Source organism: Rhipicephalus microplus, chromosome 6 (assembly GCF_043290135.1).
Source record: "Rhipicephalus microplus isolate Deutch F79 chromosome 6, USDA_Rmic, whole genome shotgun sequence".
Classification (NCBI taxonomy): Eukaryota; Metazoa; Arthropoda; class Arachnida; order Ixodida; family Ixodidae; genus Rhipicephalus; species Rhipicephalus microplus.
The window spans coordinates 177,497,002-177,516,333 of record NC_134705.1 but is presented as its reverse complement, the minus strand read 5'-3'; the positions used below and the strand labels follow the sequence as shown (position 1 = coordinate 177,516,333).

Here is a 19,332-nt window from a genome sequence, read left to right as displayed (position 1 = left end):
ACCTGATCTAGAGAAGACACGAGTGCCAAAAAGATAGAGAAGAGAGAAAGAGCAATCGAGGCGCATGTTATCAACAAGTTGGGGAGCAGGTGCATCAGTAAGACAGGTCGTTGGATCTGTTTTCTTGTGAAATAGACTATCTCGATGATTAGAGCGGTAGGCATCTGGTTGTATCTTGTTTTATATGTGGCAGTGTCGTCAGTAACACATGGTTTGCTTTGTTTTATATGTGCAATTAAAGAAAAGTGAAGCTTAGTAGCGAATGCGCCTATTTCCAGCCAACTTCTTTCCTGCGATTCTCGTACGCGGCGCTACACGCGAAAAATTCAGTAATGAACACATATTGTGTGTTCTAGCTTAGGTATGGAGAAAAATAAATAAATAAGAAAACAAAACACAAATCAGCGTTCACTTCTGGTATATTATTTCCACAACTGTCGGAGCTTTGTATGTGGTGACAACTGCCTCAACGAATTGCGGAGCTTCTTTGGGGGGGGGGGGGGGGAGTATAAAAAAAGTCTGAGCCTGCACAGGCCCTTAAAATAAATACTGAACAAAAATTGGGAAAACTAACGAAACTTCAAAATTCGACTCCGTAGATGCCACTGTTCCGATAAACGGAGCTTATTTCCCATATTTTTGGGCAGATCGTTTTATTTTGGGTGTACTGTGGTGCCTGCTGGCGAGCGCGAGCCGTGACGTCACACTCACCGAGGGGCACGCAGGTTGCACGTGTTCTTGTTCTCTTCCTTTTCGGCCCCTCTCTTTTAAACCCACTCTTTCCCTTCTACAAAGCACTGGTGCCTTGTTTGCCCCAGTCGGAAGCATTGATCGTTGCTGTTGCTGTTAATACTAGTTCTAGGAACCAAAGTGGAAGTTGAGCGAGTCGAGAGATGCGGGCGACGGCTGGCATGGTTGACTTGCCTATTTCCGATGTGTGTGATCTCACCCATGGTGACCTTCTCTAGTTCACGGCGTGGCCACTTTACATGGAAGTTTGTGAAAAACGCATCAAATTCTACAAAAAGGGAAATCTAGTTGGTAAAAGTTCATTTTTCGATAACCGTTTCATCATTTTTCGATAGCCGATTCATTATTTTTCCCATTGTCTGCCTGAAATGAAGGCTATCTCTATCAATTTCCGGACCGAGTCTTTCAATTCGACTGGAAATCTTGCCAGCAAAACTTTTTGTTCAATATTCCTTTAAGGAAAAAAAGTTTTAAAACACAAGTCAGTCGGCATTAGGCCACTGCCGAGGATTTACACCAGCAGAGAAGTGGAATGCCCTAGGTTTATGCAATAGCAATGCTCTCCTTGTCTGGTGCATTTCCACCTCCCCCCTAACTGATCTTAATTTCCAATTCTAATGAATATGGTACAAAAGCGACATTATATCGCAATAAAGTTCACAAAAGAAAAAAATTATTACTCTAAAGTAAACCCACGTTTGACTTTAGTCTCCCTTTAAAAGTAGTTATAAATGTGACTACTCGGTATTCACGAAAAAAGCCACCCTCACACCCACCAACTTTCATAGTTTAGCTACCACGCAAAGAAGCATCTTGGCACCGGACGAATAGAAACATTTCATTACGTTAGTTAGCTATAATTATGTACAAACAAAGAGAATCTGACAAGTACTTCGCGGATGTCAGTGTTTCGGCTACTAACTAAAACATTGTGGCTCGCTTACCTCGAACGGAGAAAACACAGTCTCAGCGAACGCCGTGGGCGGAACGCCACCGGGGAAGCCGTACGACTGCGGTCCCACGAGCGGTGGATGCTCGAGTGTCCTGGGCCACGGCGGCGGACCAACCAGAGGTCGAATCGCCCGGTGGATGTTCTTGGCGGGAACGTGGACGAACTCCTTGCGGACGGTGATGCCTCGCTTCCCGTCGCCTCGGCTCCCGAGCACGCCAGCGAGGAAGCTGAGGACGCGGGTGAAGATGGCCACCTTGATGCCGGCCAAGCCGATGCCCAGCGCCAGCGGACCCAACGGAAGGGGAAGGCCAATCAGGGCAGCCGGAAGCAGGTACGCACCGAGGGAGCCGCCGCCGAAGAAGGTGCCGTCAGAGGGCGAAGGCAGCGTCGCCAGCGTCGTGAGCAGCAACAGGGCGAGCAGCAATCGGGAAGTAAGCATGATTGATACTGATATCGACCGCTTAAAAGCTGCAAGGAGGAAAACGGGATTTCGTCCCGTTTTAAATGCGAAGCATTTCTTAGCGAACTTCGGTGACTTTGATCTATCTATCTATCTATCTATCTATCTATCTATCTATCTATCTATCTATCTATCTATCTATCTATCTATCTATCTATCTATCTTTCCTATCTATCTATCTGTCCTATCTATCTATTTATCCTATCTATCTATCCATCTGTCCTATCTATCTATCTATCTATCCATCTATCTATCCTATCCATCTATCTATCCTATACATCTATCTATCTATCTACCTATCCTATCTATCTATCTATTTATCCTATCTATCTATCCATCTGTCCTATCTATCTATCCAACCAACTAACTAACTAACTAACTAACCAGTCAGTCACCGAGAGCGTTCGGTTATATGGTTTGTTCTCCCGGTGTACCTTTGATGAAGGCGTTGGGGGCAGGCATCAGAGGCGTAACCGGGTGGTCTGAGGGAGGGGGTGTAGTTTGAATGTTCGTTGCCCCCAAATTTCTTCAATTTTGCATGTGATTATATGTGTATACACGCACATACAAACGCACTCACAACCGTGCATGAAGTGTTGAATCACCCGTATACGCTAAGGCCCCTATACTTCGGACATATAAGGGCTTTAGTAAGCGCCACTGTCTTGTACCTGATGTCCTTATATATAGTGTCAGGTTTGTCGTGGTTTCGCGCCTCATTTTAAAGCTAGTTAATATCAAGGGTAAGATGGTATGACGATTATGATCTGTTGGTCGGTGACATGAATAATGTTGCATTCCTGTCGCGTACGTCATCAAAGACTTTCCACCAGACAGTGCCACATGCCTGCGTGTGGGATGCGTACCACTGGTAGTCGGGTATGCGCCACATGTCACAGTTTAAGGGAAACGTTGCTGGGCCTAGTTGGTTCATAATCCTAACACTTGGGAGCGCGAAATCGACGAGTACAAGACGGGCGGTGGAAGGCTACGGTGCAATAGGGGCTGACAGGACAGACACAGCACTTCTATAGTGCAAAAAGACAAGTGTGTGCCCCGCTGTCTTTTCCGAGACTTTCTATCTCTCGCCTTCTTTTTCTTTTTTACTGGCTTGGTCACACTATCTGTGACCAACCGATTCAAAGGGAACAGCCACCTATCATCATCATCATCATCATCATCATTATCGTCGTCATCATCATCATCATCATTATCACGGCCAATCTGTTAAAATAATTTGACGTTTCATCTGCCTACGCATTGTAAGAACTGAGTATGTGAACCAGTGCTGTCTAGCAAGAGAATTGTGGGCAGACCTGGAAATGCTCTGGTGAGAGAATGCAGGCTTATCACATTAAAAAGAAAGGATGTGATTGTATTAGTGAGACTTCTGTTATGCGGCGTAGTCAGGAAAAGGCCGTTTTCAATGGCGGTTCCAACAACGAACTGGTCACCGTATTAAGGAAAATTATTTGCATTACCGTTGTGTGGGGAATGATTGTGGATCTCTTTAGTAGATTGCAAATAGCGCTCTAGGCGTACATAGTTTTTTCTGAACCCCCTTCGAAACTTGGTTGTGATAGGAATATATGTTGCTCTGCCGATCCTGACTAGTGTTCTAAATGTGATGTGCATTGCGCCTGCGTACGTCATTCGGCTGTGTATATTTTGCTTTGTCTTGTTATGTGACACTTTAACATGTGTTCCTCTTGCAATAATCTCGAATGAAATCGGTAGCATTCTTGAACAAAATAAAAAATATATAGTTGGGACACTCATGAATTAAGCTTAGTGGCGAGATTGCGCACTGTCCTGTGCATCTGTGTTCCTTCCTGTCCTCGTCAATTTCGTTTTAAGACCCAGGAACGACGACGATAGACATAGGCGCCTCCTCCTCACCCTCCTCGAAACAACCGCCGCCACGTCGACCAACCTCCTCGGATCTAACACGAGCTAACTTTAGAAATGTCAGAAGGAAGTCACCCCCTATATTGAGTCATGGGCCGCGGAGATTTCGAGAAAAGACGAGCCCCCTTCCCCAGCTTTGGCTGTGGGGCTGGCTTGGAAACTTCGAGAACCCAGGTCTAACGTATATAAGCAAGTAGCGGAGGGTGGCGATTAGGAGTTGAAGTTTTTTTTTTTTCTGCATGTAGACGAAGGCTTGTTCTACAATGACAAAGCAGGAGATGAAGTGAGTGTTTTCCGCCAGTGCAATAAGACGTGACCAGGAGTAGCAACGCTTGAGTGACCGATGTATTGCCGGCGAAGAAGTTTTGTTAGGAAAGCGCGGTCAGTTAATGAGTTTCCTGGAAGAGAAACCTCGGACGAAGTGGGACGACAGCCGTCGCTGGACTTAAGAGTGAGTGCTTCCTTGAAGAGAAGCATTCAAGTCTTGTACCAAGAACTTTGGACTGAATACGTTTGACGAACATTTTATTCTATGGGTGTCTTTGTTAGTTAATGCACGAGATTACATTGTAGCACGTGTTGTTTGTACCCATTTTCAATTTACTGGAGTATCTTGCGAAGAGTGTTGTATTGTATTTGATAACTGATGCCGAGTGTACACAAGTGTACACATTTGTGTGTCGTTTCTTCTGCCTTATCCGAGAATATACTTTTGTTTTCTTATCAACTCTCGGCTCTGCCTCGTTCTCTGGACCACAGCTGGCGTTCCCTAGCGCGCCGAAAGTGCCAACACTGAATTGTCCGCGCTTTCGCGGTGCATTTCGCGGGGCCGATACGTCAGCCCTTGGGTTAAGCCCGACGATTGCCTCGCTTATTACGCGACAAGTGACAAATATTTCATGTATTGAGGAGGACATATACAGGACGACTGTGTTTGATTGATTGATATGTGGGGTTTAACGTCCCAAAACCACTATATGATTATGAGAGACGCCGTAGTGGAGGGCTCCGGAAATTTCGACCACCTGGGGTTCTTTAACGTGCACCCAAATCTGAGCACACGGGCCTACAACATTTCCGCCTCCATCGGAAATGCAGCCGCCGCAGCCGGGATTCGATCCCGCAACCTGCGGGTCAGCAGCCGAGTACCTTAGCCACTAGACCACCGCGGCGGGGCAGGACGACTGTTTGTAAAGCATGAAAGTCACTTTCACTATGTTCACAATCAGACACGTGTCCTTGTGGTAGAACATCCGCTTGCCACGCAAACGAACCGAGTTCGATAGCCACTGTGTCCTAGAATATTTTATCATTTATTTGATTTGCATTGTTCTCAACTTTTCAGTCATGATTTTTCGCTCACAACCAACGAAACCGGCGCCGGGATTCCTGCGAAGCAAGCTCTTTAACGTTGTCACGTTCAAATTGACATCGATAGCGTTCTTGACCCGACAAACAGTGTACCAGCAGGAATCTAACGCAAGGATTCTGCGTGGCAATCAAGCATTCTACCACAGAGCCACGCCACGTCTCGGTATATCGCTTTGGAAAAATACGCTGTTCAAGTGCATTGTTGGTGAAACATCAATTGTTGCAACGCTGGCTGTCCAATAAACATCACATATGATACAGCAGTCATGTCGGGTTAACGCAAGTTGTAGTCAAGTGCCACCCACCGAAGTCAATTTATGTAGTAGTGTCCGGGGTTACTAATCTCGCGAGCACAAGCGTTATATATCAGCTTACCGCTTCTCGTGTTGCTAATACTGATGTTGCTGTTGGCATTCTTTCTCAATTGTAAACAAGAGAGAGAGAGAGAGATAAAGATGCAAGGAAAGGCAGGGAGGTTAACCAGACGCACATCCGGTTTGCTACCCTGCTCTGGGGAAGGATAAAGTGTAAACAAGTGGTTATACAAAACACATGCGACTGCTCAACTGGTCTCCGCGTACAACATTTATTACATATATTTAGCGTCATTTCATGACCTGTCGCTCAATAGCAATATTACGACACGGTCGTGCGATCTGCGAAATTTTTTTGACACTTCCTAATGTTTTTTTCGCGTTTGACGTTGTCTAAGTGCATTTATTTGTACATTCGCCACCTGTCTGGGCCCAATTTCGGGCCTGCGGTATTGTGTAAATAAAAAATAATTTCAATGAATGTACACAAACATCACAAATGTTTTTCTTAATTACTAAGAGATTGTCAATCTTCATAACTTAACCAATGTTACAGAGGAACCAGTCATTCGGGGGATGCTCTGGCATTTAGCCCAACAATGCCGTAGTATTCATCCAAGTACAGTGCTTGGGTGCCGCATTTCTGTTATTTGCTCAAAAACTTCTCTCCTGATCTTCCAAGTCTTTTCGGCACCGTGGACAGATAGCAAAAATTTTCAAGGCGGCTTTGCTGCATGGTTTGTTTTTCAACCAAAAACTTCTGTTCACAGACTGCCTTGCTCGCACACTGTTTTTACATCTCTGAATTGACCATTTGCGCAACCCAAGCTGACTTTCCCGCAAAGTTGTTTTCGAACCATGAGTTATCATTCCCAGACTGCTTTTCCCATCTCATTGTGTTTTTGCTTTCCCCCACTCCCTTCTTTACAAACGACGACGACAGGTGCTTCGGTTCGAGGAAACGTTGGTTAGAGCTGGGACAGCCGCACAGTCATTGTTGGGAGAAAACATCGTTTTGTCGCATTCGCCTGCCTTCACTTGAATAGCAATGAAAGTAGTCCGAGCACAATTTTTGTTTCCTTTTTTTTTTCGCTTGGCGGACTTGTCGTTTGTGAGGAACAGGGGAAAGGCAAAAAACTCAATTGAGCGAGAAAAGTAGTTATGTGAACGAGTTTGAGCGGTTGGAAAGCAAACCGTATACAGTAAAACTACAGTGTAGTAAAGCCGCCTTGACGATTTCTACAGACTGACCATTCGTGCCGCCAGTGGTCTTGTCACGTAACGTCGTGAGAACGTAAGCTCTCGATTGGGCCATCCGCAAGGGATATAGGCTCGCCAATTTTCTCCTTACCCTCATTCGCCATGCACTGCAGCCGCACGCCCGTTCTGCCTTGTTTCGATTGACTATCTTGCTTTTGTGCGTCTACAACTAGGCAAGCAGCGGAGGAGACGCAGCATGTATCCGTTTCTGCGTGTCTTGTGAAGAAATAAGAGGCGAGGAGTGCATTATAGCGCCTGGTAGCAAGGGTTGATATGTAAAGTTTCTGCATCCATACGTGCTGACATTGTCAATAAAAAAAACGAATACTACGGATATTTTGGCGAGACATCAATACGGCGTGATTCCGTAGTGTTACTTGATGCAAATATGCGCAATTGTCAAGGCCGCAGCGCTTATTACACGGCGCAAGAGGCAATGGGAGAAAAAAAATGCCGGATTTACCTCGGCAGCCTGTCGATTCGGGAACCCTTTCAGGCGCTATTTAGGTTTGACCAGGGGTGCCCGCTCTACGACGCATCTGCGCACGGGGCCGGCGTAAATGGTGGTGGTTGGGAGGTGAGGAAGAGAAGTTCGGGTTCTAATTAAAGGATGGTTCACAGCTTGCTGTGAACCATCCGAGTGGCGCACTTGTGTGCGCCACTAGTTTTCAAGATATATAGTACATTAAAAGAATTGAACCTCCTGTTGATTAATTTGTCTTAATTTAACTTAATTTTGCAGTGCACTGATATATATGATCACTTTTCTGAAGGCACTACCACGTGCCTTCAAAAAAGTGAAAACAAGTGGCGCACTTGTGTGCGCAACTCGTTTTCAAGATATATAGTACATTAAATGAATTGAACCTCCTGTTGATTAATTTTTCTTCATTTACCTTAATTTGCAGTGTACTGATATATATGAACACTTTTCTGAAGGCACTACCACGTTTGTCGAGTAGTGTGATGCGCAGTTTCCTGCAAGCGATGTGAGAAGCAGAAATTTTCCTTGTTGATAATTGACATAACCAAAAATTAATCTGCACTATACTTCTAGCCTGACATTAGATTCTGTTTATGCCAAAAGTAAGTATCGATGACTTCGGGATGAAGAGATATTTAATTGCAACCTAACTAAAACGATTTACTAAGGCACACTTAAGTTCAACAATTATCTCGTTATTTTTGTTGCAATATATAATTATTGAGAGCCTTGAAATAACTTTGTAGTGATTTGAAACATTTACAGACAGTTCCTAATAGTTGGCGTCTGAAAGGGTTAAACCTCCACGCCTCGCTTATCTTCCAAAGGCTAGGCAAACAGTTGAGGCTGGAAAGTTAGCGAGGGCCTGCACCGAGAGGAGGTGCACAACGAGGACAGTATCGGAAAAAAAAGGGAAAACAGTTAAAAAATTTGACAGTAACTGACAAAAATTGAGCTCGCTTCGGAGAAAATTCAATGGCTGGCGCGAGGTCAAACGTAGTCTGGCCGAAAAAGCGCCTACTTGTTCGATCCTGCCTTTTTGCTGCCCTGTCGCGCTTCCGTCCTGACCCTCTGCAAGCCTTTGGTTTCGCGGAACCTGCGGTCCTTTCTTCCATGTAGCTGGTTGCTCCGGCGTCCAGAGTTCAAATCACGACGCTGTGCATCCAGCTCGTTTCTGTTTCTCACAACATCTTAACAACGGATTCTCCCTTCCCAAGGCACTAAGCCATCCCCCCCCCCCTTCTCCCCTCAAAGGAAGAACGAAAATAGCGTTTCCTCCCCTTTTTTTTCTTCTTTTCGAAGCCCTAATCACAGCTTTTCCTTGAAGTCACCATGGTCGATGCGACTGCGTAAACTCTTGCTAGAACGTGAGGTTCACATGAAGGAGAGGGTTCTCCATCGGATTATAAGGCACTGCGCCGTGCTCCCGACCGGGCTGCAGAAATTAGGTGCCTTTTCTCATCTTCTAACCACTACCATCGTATTAGTGTTGGTGCCTCCAAAGCAGCTTACATACCCAAATCCTCGCGTTCTTTTGCGTTTCCCCAGGGTGCTTTTGGCGAACAGAAGAACACCGTAATGGGAGAGCACGAAAGAACGTGTAGCTACGGAACGACTTGAAAAGTCCCGACGGTCGCCATGAAGCCCCACCGGCCTGCAGAGCAGTGGCCTAGAGAACATCTCTGTGGCATCACATGGAAGAGTGGGTGGATGAATGGATAAATAAGAACGGAGCCACCGCCACCAATACAGTATACTATTATCACTATGTAGAAGTATTAAACTTCACTTGTGGCTTGATTGTAACCAGCAATCAGATAACCTCCTTCTGATTCAAAAGAGTTGACTGTTGGGAGAGTAAGTGCTTTGACATAGAAACCAGCATGGGGGTGCAAATAAACACAACACACAAGAAGAGACAGACGAGCACAGGCGCAATCTGTCCTCGTCTGTCTCTTCTGGTGTGTTGTGTTTATTGGCGCCCTCACGATGGTTTCTCCTTCGGATTATTTATGCTGGCTTAAATTCCATTTTGCCTTCTCTGTCCCTAAATTCGGGGCTTTGAAAAATGCTGCGCTGTTATCCTGGTTGATTTATATGTGAGGTTTAACGTCCCAAAACCACCATATGATTATGAGACACGCGGTAGTGAAGGGCTCCGGAAATTTAGACCACCTGGGGTTGTTTAACGTGCACCTAAATCTGAACACAAGTGCCTACAGCATTACCGCCTCCTTCGGAAATGCAGCCACCACAACCGGGATTTGATCCCGCTATCTGGGAGTCAGCAGCCGAGTACCTTGCCACTAGACCACCATGGCGGGGCATCCTAGTAGCAAGGGTAGTGAAGGTGATAATGAACCAATCAAATGGGATTGGTTCCCGGGCCTCTCCAAAGAAATGACCTCTTACCAATTCTCGTACGCGATTTGTTTCAACCAGTGATGACTAAGGATTGATATATTAAAAATCGGGTGGTAGAAAGTAACCATTTTCTGCGATCACATAATGAGCGTGGCCAGACAAGGATACCTATTAAGAAGCAAAATGTTCACCCTGAAAGCAGCCATTAACCAATATATACATTTCACAAACGCAGACTGTTCATTCACTAGCAAAAGCTACGTGTTGTTGACTGCGCAAACAATGCGGCTGTTTTGCGTGTCGAAAACTGTACATTGGTATTGCGCTCCCTGTGGTTAAAATACAACTTCAAGCTACCATTCTCGGTACAGTATACAGCGGCGGCAGTGAAATGTGGGTCGGTTTAACCTACCTTCTAGTGAAAAAAGAAAGAAAAAGAAAAAAAAACTTTCCTTTAGGCATCGCAAGTCCATTGACAACGCCCCCCCCCCCCCCCCCTCCTCTTCAAACGTAAGTTTCACTGTTTAACACATCTGTGCTGCTACGGAGCTAACTTGAGTGCCTTTTTTTTTTTTCATGAAATGGTTGTAAAGCTTTTGTTGCAATAATAAATATGCAAGTGAGCACGATTTTTACAGGTTTGCATGTTTCAAGAGCAAACATGCCTAGAAATAGGCTTGAATGTGTGTTCAAATTTCAAAGTTCATTATAATGGCGTGACATTTTCATTTGACCATTCTTTACCAGGGAGAACCATAACGTATGACACCCTTCTTCAATTTATTCACTTTTAGGGGTCCGTGATCGCTTACGCCAGTAAAAAAAGGTGTCCCCGAAACATCCTTGGTTGAGAAAATCGTATTCAAGATACAGCAGGAACGTTAAGTGTTCCCAACTGAAAATTTTTAAACTTAAAATTAGCTTTAGGATGATTCAGTCTGCACGACTAATGTCCGCATAGTCCTTTTCCGGCCACAGTGCGAACAAAAGCCCATTGCGTTTTTTTTTTTTACGTAAGAAATATAAACGTTGCACTTAGAGCTTTGCCTTCATTTCAACCATGATCACCGCCTCAATGAGTTAGACGAATGCGCAATAATGCAGGGAAGCGTGCTTCTGAGTTACGAGAAGGGCATACTGAACTTCCAAGTTATGTTTGGATGAACTGGATAACAATAGCGACGGCGTTTGAGTCGCCTTACGTTCATAGCGAAGGTGACGTAAGTGCGCAAACAGTGCACACTAGATATAATTGCACAGCGCAAGACTACGAGTAGTTACGACGTAAGTACAGAAGAAGAGACAAGGACAGAAAGAGTGCTGACTCTTTTTGTGTAGTTACGTTGTAACTACTCGTCTTGCGCTGTGCAGATATGTTGATTTCCAGTCACGAACTAGCCCAAGCATGTCTTATCAAGGCACACTAGACGAAATTATGAGGGACTACGCAAGCACTGCCTTTCAAATGAACGTTTCTTTTGTTTTGTTTTTTACGGGCAGGCATACACGTCGTCGAGAGACACAAAGCAGTTGTTGAGCAATTCAAAATTTAACGAAACAAAGAAAAAGCTTACCGGACGCAGTTGGAGTTTGGAGACGCTTACAAGGAACGGGCGCGCGACCCCGAACTCCGCTTTATAGACGTCCGGTGGTGGTGGTGTCGGTAGTGCCTCTGTTGAAGGAGGAAAAAAAAAAAATCGCTAACCTTTGCAGCCCAATAGGAAGTGCAGCCAGTGGTCTTACGAGTGGGAGGGAGAGAGAGAGAGATGGTGCTTGGAAGTCAAGAATGAGGATTACTCTTGGGACCAACCAATAAGAAGACGCGATCGTATTCGTTGGAGATAGAGAGAGGAGGGGACGGAAGCAGCTTCAGAGCGTGTTGAGAGTGTAGATGGACAAAAACCAAATGGCCGGCATGGGTCGGTGACCACGAGCAGGTGCGTGGGTACTTAGAACTCACCGCGAACTAGGTAAGCTCCCAGTACCGCGAACTGGCGAACTATGCCTGGTGCAGAAATGTGTTTCGAAGCATGGCACAGCGTCCAGCAAAGATTACAGAAATACCCTGTTTTTCTTTTCTTTAACCTCTTACCCCACCGACATACTCACAGACAACGTCGTGGGGGGGGAGAAGGGGAGGAGGTACAGGAGGGTAGGGGCCACCATTTCGAGATGATCACGCACACGCTAAAGGAAGGACAGGTTGGAGTTCCTTTCTCCCCTGTAGACAGATCCTGCAGCTACACGCCAAACGCCATGACTCATGTGTAATGCAACTTCGGAGAGTGAAGAAGAAAAAGTCACTGAGCATCTTTTGGGACGTGGACGGCCGCGCCGAAGCGAGCGCCGACCGCCATTGTGTCAAAAAAAAAACGAAAAGCGCGTAGCAGGAGAGCAGGGAAAAGGGGGACGAGTGGACATGTTCCTTGAATAGGGCGCAAGGGCTACTCGTTTCTCCAGCGCTTCCGGGAGCAGAAGAACTGTATGCCATTGCCACTGCTCCTTTTTCTTGTTTGATACATCCTCATCCGTGGAATGGGGGTAGTAAGGAGTAAGGGGGAAAGCAACACTCTAAAGAAGTAAACTAAAACCTTGGGACCTCGCAGCGCTGGAATGTGCGAGCAGAGACCACCGAAAAATGAACGTAGACTGCCTCACTGCCGTGACCAGCCATCTTGTTGTGTTCTTTCAAAAGCAAGTTATTTATCCTTGTTATTTTCAATAAAGTCGCGTCAACTGAGTTCAAGTGCGCGCTTTCGTTTGAATACGAGATATCTTGTGGTAACGTCGTGCATGAAAAGTCAGAAACGAAAACAAAGTAGAACAAGACGGACGAGGCAAATGCTGCTTCACGAAGGAAGGCTGAGTTTCCCGGCCCATCTTGTCCACACATGCTTCGCAGGCAGTCTTGGTCACACCAGAACTGCCTGTTTATCGAATGTTCGCATTTTCACCCTTCAATCAACGTGAACGGCCGCTTTAGTTCAGTTTCACTACACTCGTCAAAGCGAGCCTCTTCTTACGCTGTGTTCACGAATGTTATTTATTATATTTATATTCATTGTATGCGAGCTGCTTTCCGATAAATCTGAGCTTTCCCGTAGTAACCCATATCGTTCGTCTCGCCTGGTTAAATAAGGCATTATGCGTCACCTGAATGTCGAAAGAGACTGCTATGTACGAGTTGGCTGGAACGGGTTGGTACACATCGGGACGGCGCCTAATGAGAAGCACCGATCTCGTGTTCGTTAGTAGTAACCCCTACTAAACTGCGCCCACAAAACGAGGGCGCGGCTGCCGTTGGCCCCTGAAAAGGCAGACAGTGCTTAAATCCTTCGACCGCTTTTTTGTGGCAGCGCAGACAAAACGAAGTGTCGAAAAATACAATTTCCGAAAAACATAATCAATCACTTGAACCATGCCGAAAACCAAATTAAATTTCAAGTCACGCTATTTCCGTCTCATGAACAACGAATCATGAAACCCGGTGAACAAGGAACCATGAAAGACAGATTCGAAGTCAACGTAGGAGGAGCGATTAGAGGCCGACTCCGCCATTCAGAGAGCAAGAACCAAAGGTTACACGAAAATCGTTTGGCACCTGCTTTGGGTTGCCGGGACAATGTCGACGTTTTAAGTTTTCTACAAAGAATCGTAGGCAACTAGAAATGACTCTGCTACGCGACGAAATGTGAGGAAGTATTTTTCCGATTTTTTTAATTCTTTTTTGAGACCTTGAACCGTAAGCGAAAACAACGTGGCTCTTGGAAAAGAGGACGAAACCATGTCTAAATCGTACAAGGCCGGCGGAACCTTAATCTTAAAACCTTTGTGTATAGTTCGGCGAAACACTTTGGTGTTTCGGTGTTTCGGCATTTTGACGTTTTGGCGTTCCAATTTTCGGCATTTTAGACTTTTAGTCATCTTTTTTTTTATTCTCTACTTTTTAACTTTTCCTACTTTAAGATTCGGCATTCCGATAATTCGTCAATTTTTTTGTTTTATTTTCGGAGGCGAGCGAGACTTCTTGCAGCCGATGCGTTGGCAACGAAAAATGACTCAATGATTTTACCACCAGAAACTCGTTTTTTTTTTCCACGCTATAACGGCGAGAAGTAATCCAAGAAATTTCGTACCTTACAAGCAAAAACGCCGTAAAGAGTCTGTAGCGCCACCAGGGTCTTCTAGATGTTTCTATCTCAAGACACCTGGGCCCCAGAGAGTGGTGGTGGTGGTAGTGGTTAAAAGATGAGAAAGGCACCTAATTTCTGCAACCCGGTCGGGAGCACGGCGCAGTGCCTGCCCCCCCCCCCCCCCCCTCCCCTGAGAGTCGTTCCGATGCGGCGTTCTTTTGTGCTCTTAGCGTTTTCACTATCGCGCCGAGGGAACTCAGTGGTTCACGGAATGTAACTTAGAAGTGTGGCAGCTTGGGCTAGTTGGTATGGCATGACGATAGTTATAGCGCGAGAACAAAACGACGACACAGAGACAAGAAGGACACGAAAGACACGAGCGCTAACTTCCAACTGAGTTTATTGCGCAGAGCACGAAAATATATAGAGGAGACAGTGACCATGGGACAAGAGCAGAACATGAGTAAGAAAACCAAAAACAAACAACACAAATACAAAGGCACTGAAAAACAGCAAAGAAAAACCTAGAAGAAACCGAACCAGAAAGGTAAAGCTACCTGCCCGCACCGAATCCTTCGAGGAACCTGCGTTCCTTCTCGGACTAAGCCACGGAGGGCTTGCTAATCCAAGGCACCTGTTCGCATTACCTGCCCGCACCGAATCCTTCGAGGAACCTGCGCTCCTTCTCGGACAAAGCCACGGAGGGCTTGCTAACACAAGGCACCTGTTCGCGTGCCATCTGCGCAGCCTCGACAATGACCCGGGTGCTTACATCTCTGTGTTTGTACAACGTCGCTGTTTCCTCGAAGAGGGGAACACACTTGCACTCAGTGCAGTGCTGGGCAAGAAAACCATCTTTCCCGTTTTTAACATTGTTCGCGTGCTCTCTCTGCCGATCGTTCAGACACCTTCCGGTCGTTCCGACATAACGGAAGCACGCAAAGACATAAGCCCTCCTCTGGCGCACAAGAAGGAGACGAGACGGGGCACCGGCGCTAATCGTGTCCCGCGAGCTACCACGAGACGCGCGGAATTTTACATGTCTTGCTCATCGAACTGGGTGCATGGTTGCCACAGCGTTGCACCTGATGGGCGCAACGTATTATTTCAACTGCCTTCCGTACTCGCCTCCAGACAGCGTTAAGTTTAACTATGCTTCGGAGCGTCGTTAATAGGAGGAGAGTCGGTAATAGGATGGGCCTTCAAGCCACAGCTTTTGTAGGGGGACCCAGAACCCTGAGGCCAAACTGCGTAGCCAAAGACGATTCTAAAGGAGCACAAATATTCAAGCCACACGGAGTCCGTGGGAGAAGAAATCGACGTAAGCACAAGGGCCGAGTTAAGTCAGACGTAGGCTATATTAACACGCAGGGTGGCAGGAAGAGGTTAAAGTGGGAAGAGATAGAAGAGCAGTTGAGGTAGGAGGAGCTGATGGTACATGGGATTGTGGAGCCACATCTTCGGGACATGGAGCAACCACCTTGCAATCCGGACTACGTATGGGAATATTGCAATAGAACAGAAGGCAGCAAAAGGGGGGGTGGAATCGGTGGATTCCTACATAAAAGTATGGGTTGGCGAACAGTCAAGCAGAATGCATGGAACATTTATGGTCAAGAAGGAAAGTAGCTGGGCAGATGACACTCCTTGATGTGGTGTACTTGTGGACGGGAGCAAAGGCCAGAGAGGAAAACCAGGCAATAGTAGAGTGTATATCGAAGGACCTTGAGGAATGAGGAGGAGAGTGCGAGATAATTATACTAGGAGATATGAATGCACACATGGAAGATTTAGATGAGTATACTGACCGAACAGGCAAAATGATCATGGATATGTCTGAAACGCATGATTTGATCATTTGCAAGAAGCATACCGCCAACTAGACGACTCACAATTGTACGAACGCCTCCCAGGTGATCCGACAGACGAATACAAACGTATCGTATCAACAGAACTAAAGAAAATATCGGATCCAGGAAAGATAACCAACACTGACCACAAACTAATGCGAGCAGCATGCCCTCGTACAGGCCGCTTCTACATCCTCCCAAATATTCGTAAACCCGGCAAACCAGGTCGACCAATCGTATCAGGCATCGGTACAATAACTGAACCCATATTGGGGTACGTGGACAAACAATAAGCCACACTCCATGCACCCTCGCGTCGTACATAAAAGAGACCACACATTTTCTTCGAGACATTGCAGGTCTGGTTGTGCCGGAAAACTCGTACTTTGTTACTCTTGGTGTCTCTTTGTTGTATACAAATATTCCTCACGATGACGGCATAGCTGCATTACAAAACAAGTACACAGACCTTAGACAATCTAACACCCCATATTTCTCTGCCATCGCAACTTTGACGAGGATGGTCCTCGAATTAAATTCATTCGAATTTAACCAAGAGTATTTTCGACAAATCAGCGGGACCGCTATGGGCACCAAAATGGCACCCAATTATGCCAACATATTTATGGGAAAGCTAGAATTGAAATTTCTTGCACAAAGATCCATCCATCCATCCATCTATCCATCCATCCACCCGTCCGTCCGTCCGTCCGTCCGTCCGTCCGTCCGTCCATCCGTCCGTCCGTCCGTCCGTCCGTCCGTCCGTCCGTCCGTCCGTCCATCCATCCATCCGTCCATCCATCCATCCATCCATCCATCCGTCCGTCCGTCCGTCCGATAATGGTATCGATAATGGCCGTTTCGATAATGGTATCGAAACCAAAATTGGTATGGTATAACATGAGTGTATGACGAGCATAAGTGGTTAATCATAACATGAAAATCATGACATGAAGGTCGTTATCTACATTCCATTATCTTGTTGCAGCTCTTGCGCGGGCTTCCTTCTCATGACATATTGCAAAACTGGTATGGTGCGAGATGGTATGGTGCATGGCGAACATAAGTGATAGACCCTAACGTGGAAATCATGACATGAATGCATCATGTAAGTCATCACTACACATCACGCTCATGGTGCGCTCGCGGTCGTTTCACTAGCTCGACATATACCGAATTTGGTATTAGGAATCGTGAATGGGTGATGAAGGTATATGAAGGAGTGGTGCAAACACGATAATCATGAGATGCGTTTCATGCAAAAGCATGACTACATGCCACGTTCATGATGCGCTCGCGGCCGTTTCACTAACTTCACGTATACCAAACTTGGTATTACGTGACATGAATGGAAGGTGAGGGTATATGAGTGGTGCAAGCATGATAATCATGACATGCGTGTCATGTAAGAACATGACAACATACCACACTCATGATGCAATCGCGGCCGTTTCGCTTGCTTCCCATATGCCAAATTCAGTATTACGTGACGTGAATCGACGACGAAGGTAAATGACACCTCCAAAGATGATACTCATGACAAGGAAATCATGTACGGCGTAACGTACGTCGGCCACGAAACGTTGTGCTGATTTTAAAGAGACATACCAGCCTTCCTCATTCGTGCTTCCAATATCATCGATTGCGACTGGACGTGGAATCTGTCATTTTTTTATTTTCATGATTTTGCTAACTACAAAAGAATGTCTGAGCAGAAAATTTCGAAAAGCGTTTTGAAGGTTCGTGTTTACAAAAGTGCACATGTTTACGCATAAAGCCAACAATTGGTAAAACCAGCAGTATGAGAAGACTCAATAATGAAAGTTTTTGAAGAATTTTGAAGATTTTATACCATTTTAGAAAGAAGCAGAGGGGGCATGAAACACTTATTTGGTTTATTCTCTCTTCTAAAATGGCATAAAATAAGCAAATTTTCACGAGTCAATCATTTTAGGCGAACAGAACTTGTGCTGCTCCCTGGTTTTGGTCACTAAAACTATTTGTGGCAGCTCGCGGCCTTCGGGATTCAATCGACACGGCTATTTCGGAGGCTGAAAGCGCGACGTTCAGTTTTGCTGCGAGTAAATAGATGTCGCCACGAGTGTATAAACATCTAGCTCACGCGCTTGGCACTTCGTGTTGTGTCGCGCACCTAGTAGTCTCCAGCGGACGAGACAAAAATAAGTTGGAGGTAACCTAGCGCACCCAGGTTGGAAAGAGCGGTAAGAGGTTAGCTAGGCAGGGAGAACATATGCGTAGCACTTGATTTTCACGGCGCGCAAATCTGAAGTACTCAGACGGTCTTGTGTTTGACCAATACGTGGACGTAACGGAAAGGGGGGGGGGGGGGAAATCAGCCAGCTTCGCAATAATGGTGTGGGAAGCATTAATCCTGAGAAAAGCTCGCAACTGGGCGGTCTTGCTTGTTTCGCCTAATTTTTTTTTCTTTCTCTCTGTTTTCCTATTTTTCGTCTCTGTTTACTTCTAATTATATCGCTCTGTGTACTTCCTCCTTAAATGCATGGTTCTTGAAAAAGAGGAAAAAGACACATAATTTCAGACTGACTTGCAGGGTGCGGGCCACCGTGCTATTCGGTCAGCGCTACATAAATTCATTCAGGCAACCGGAAGGATACGCAGCTTGTGGTACTGCTAGATATATCCAATTCTTTGTCCCCATTCTTCTTTCTTGCTAATTTCTTTTATACATTCTGGTTTATCAAATTCTTCTGCACTTTTTCACTTTTTTTTTCAAAGGAACATTAATAATGTTCTTATCTAAGTTCTCTCTCTTTTTTTAGCAAGCGTTGTATAAAAAAAATTTCCATTATAAGCAACAGTGTGGCCAATCCCCCTTGTGAGTATGAGCCAAGATCTGGGTGACAAGACAAGACACGGCACAGTGCCTTGTAGGGGATGGGAGAAGCCGGATAAAATAATAGCAGAAAGATAAAGAAGAGAGAACCCTCGCCGCGCAGGAGGAACAGAAATCGGAAAGACATAGGATCTTTCTAATTTCTCGTTCTTCTATTTATTTCTCTCTCACTCTATATTTCCCGCTTTTTTTCTTTCTTTCTCTTTCCCTCTGTATATATTTGTCTCCCTCACTGTTTTCTTTCTCCTTCCTAATTTTCGTTATGCCCCCTTCATCTGTCTTTCATCTTTTTATCTGTATCAGCCGTTTCTTTCTATATCTTTTTCTCTGTATTTGTTGTTGTCCATCTATACTTCTGTTTTTCTTTCTTTCTCTACCTCTAGTTCTCTCTCTTTCTCTCCTCTTTTTCGTCAATCAATGTTACTGCATCTTACGCAGGACCAATCGGCACACGTGTTCTGTGCGAGACATGAGATCAAGGAGAGGAGGAAGAGCGCGCGCCTGCCGTTCCGTGACGATCATATTTTTTTTTTCTCTTTCATTGATGTCGGAGCTGGCTTCTTTACAACCTGCTGCTATTTCACAATACGGCCTCGGTCAAACAACAGTTT

The 19,332-nt window shown here is 45.5% G+C and overlaps 1 protein-coding gene across 1 annotated transcript in view; it reads right to left on the bottom strand.

Moving 5' to 3' along the window:
- The window catches only part of LOC142765689 (uncharacterized), a 109,045-nt gene that overhangs the window by 16,898 nt on the left and 72,815 nt on the right, over positions 1-19,332 (bottom strand). The window contains exons 2-3 of the mRNA XM_075867131.1: positions 11,438-11,535; positions 1,695-2,170 (exon numbers count right to left, since the gene is read on the bottom strand). Of these exons, the coding sequence (XP_075723246.1) occupies positions 1,695-2,141 (447 nt within the window). The 5' untranslated portion in view covers positions 2,142-2,170; positions 11,438-11,535. The remainder of the gene's footprint in view (positions 1-1,694; positions 2,171-11,437; positions 11,536-19,332) is intronic.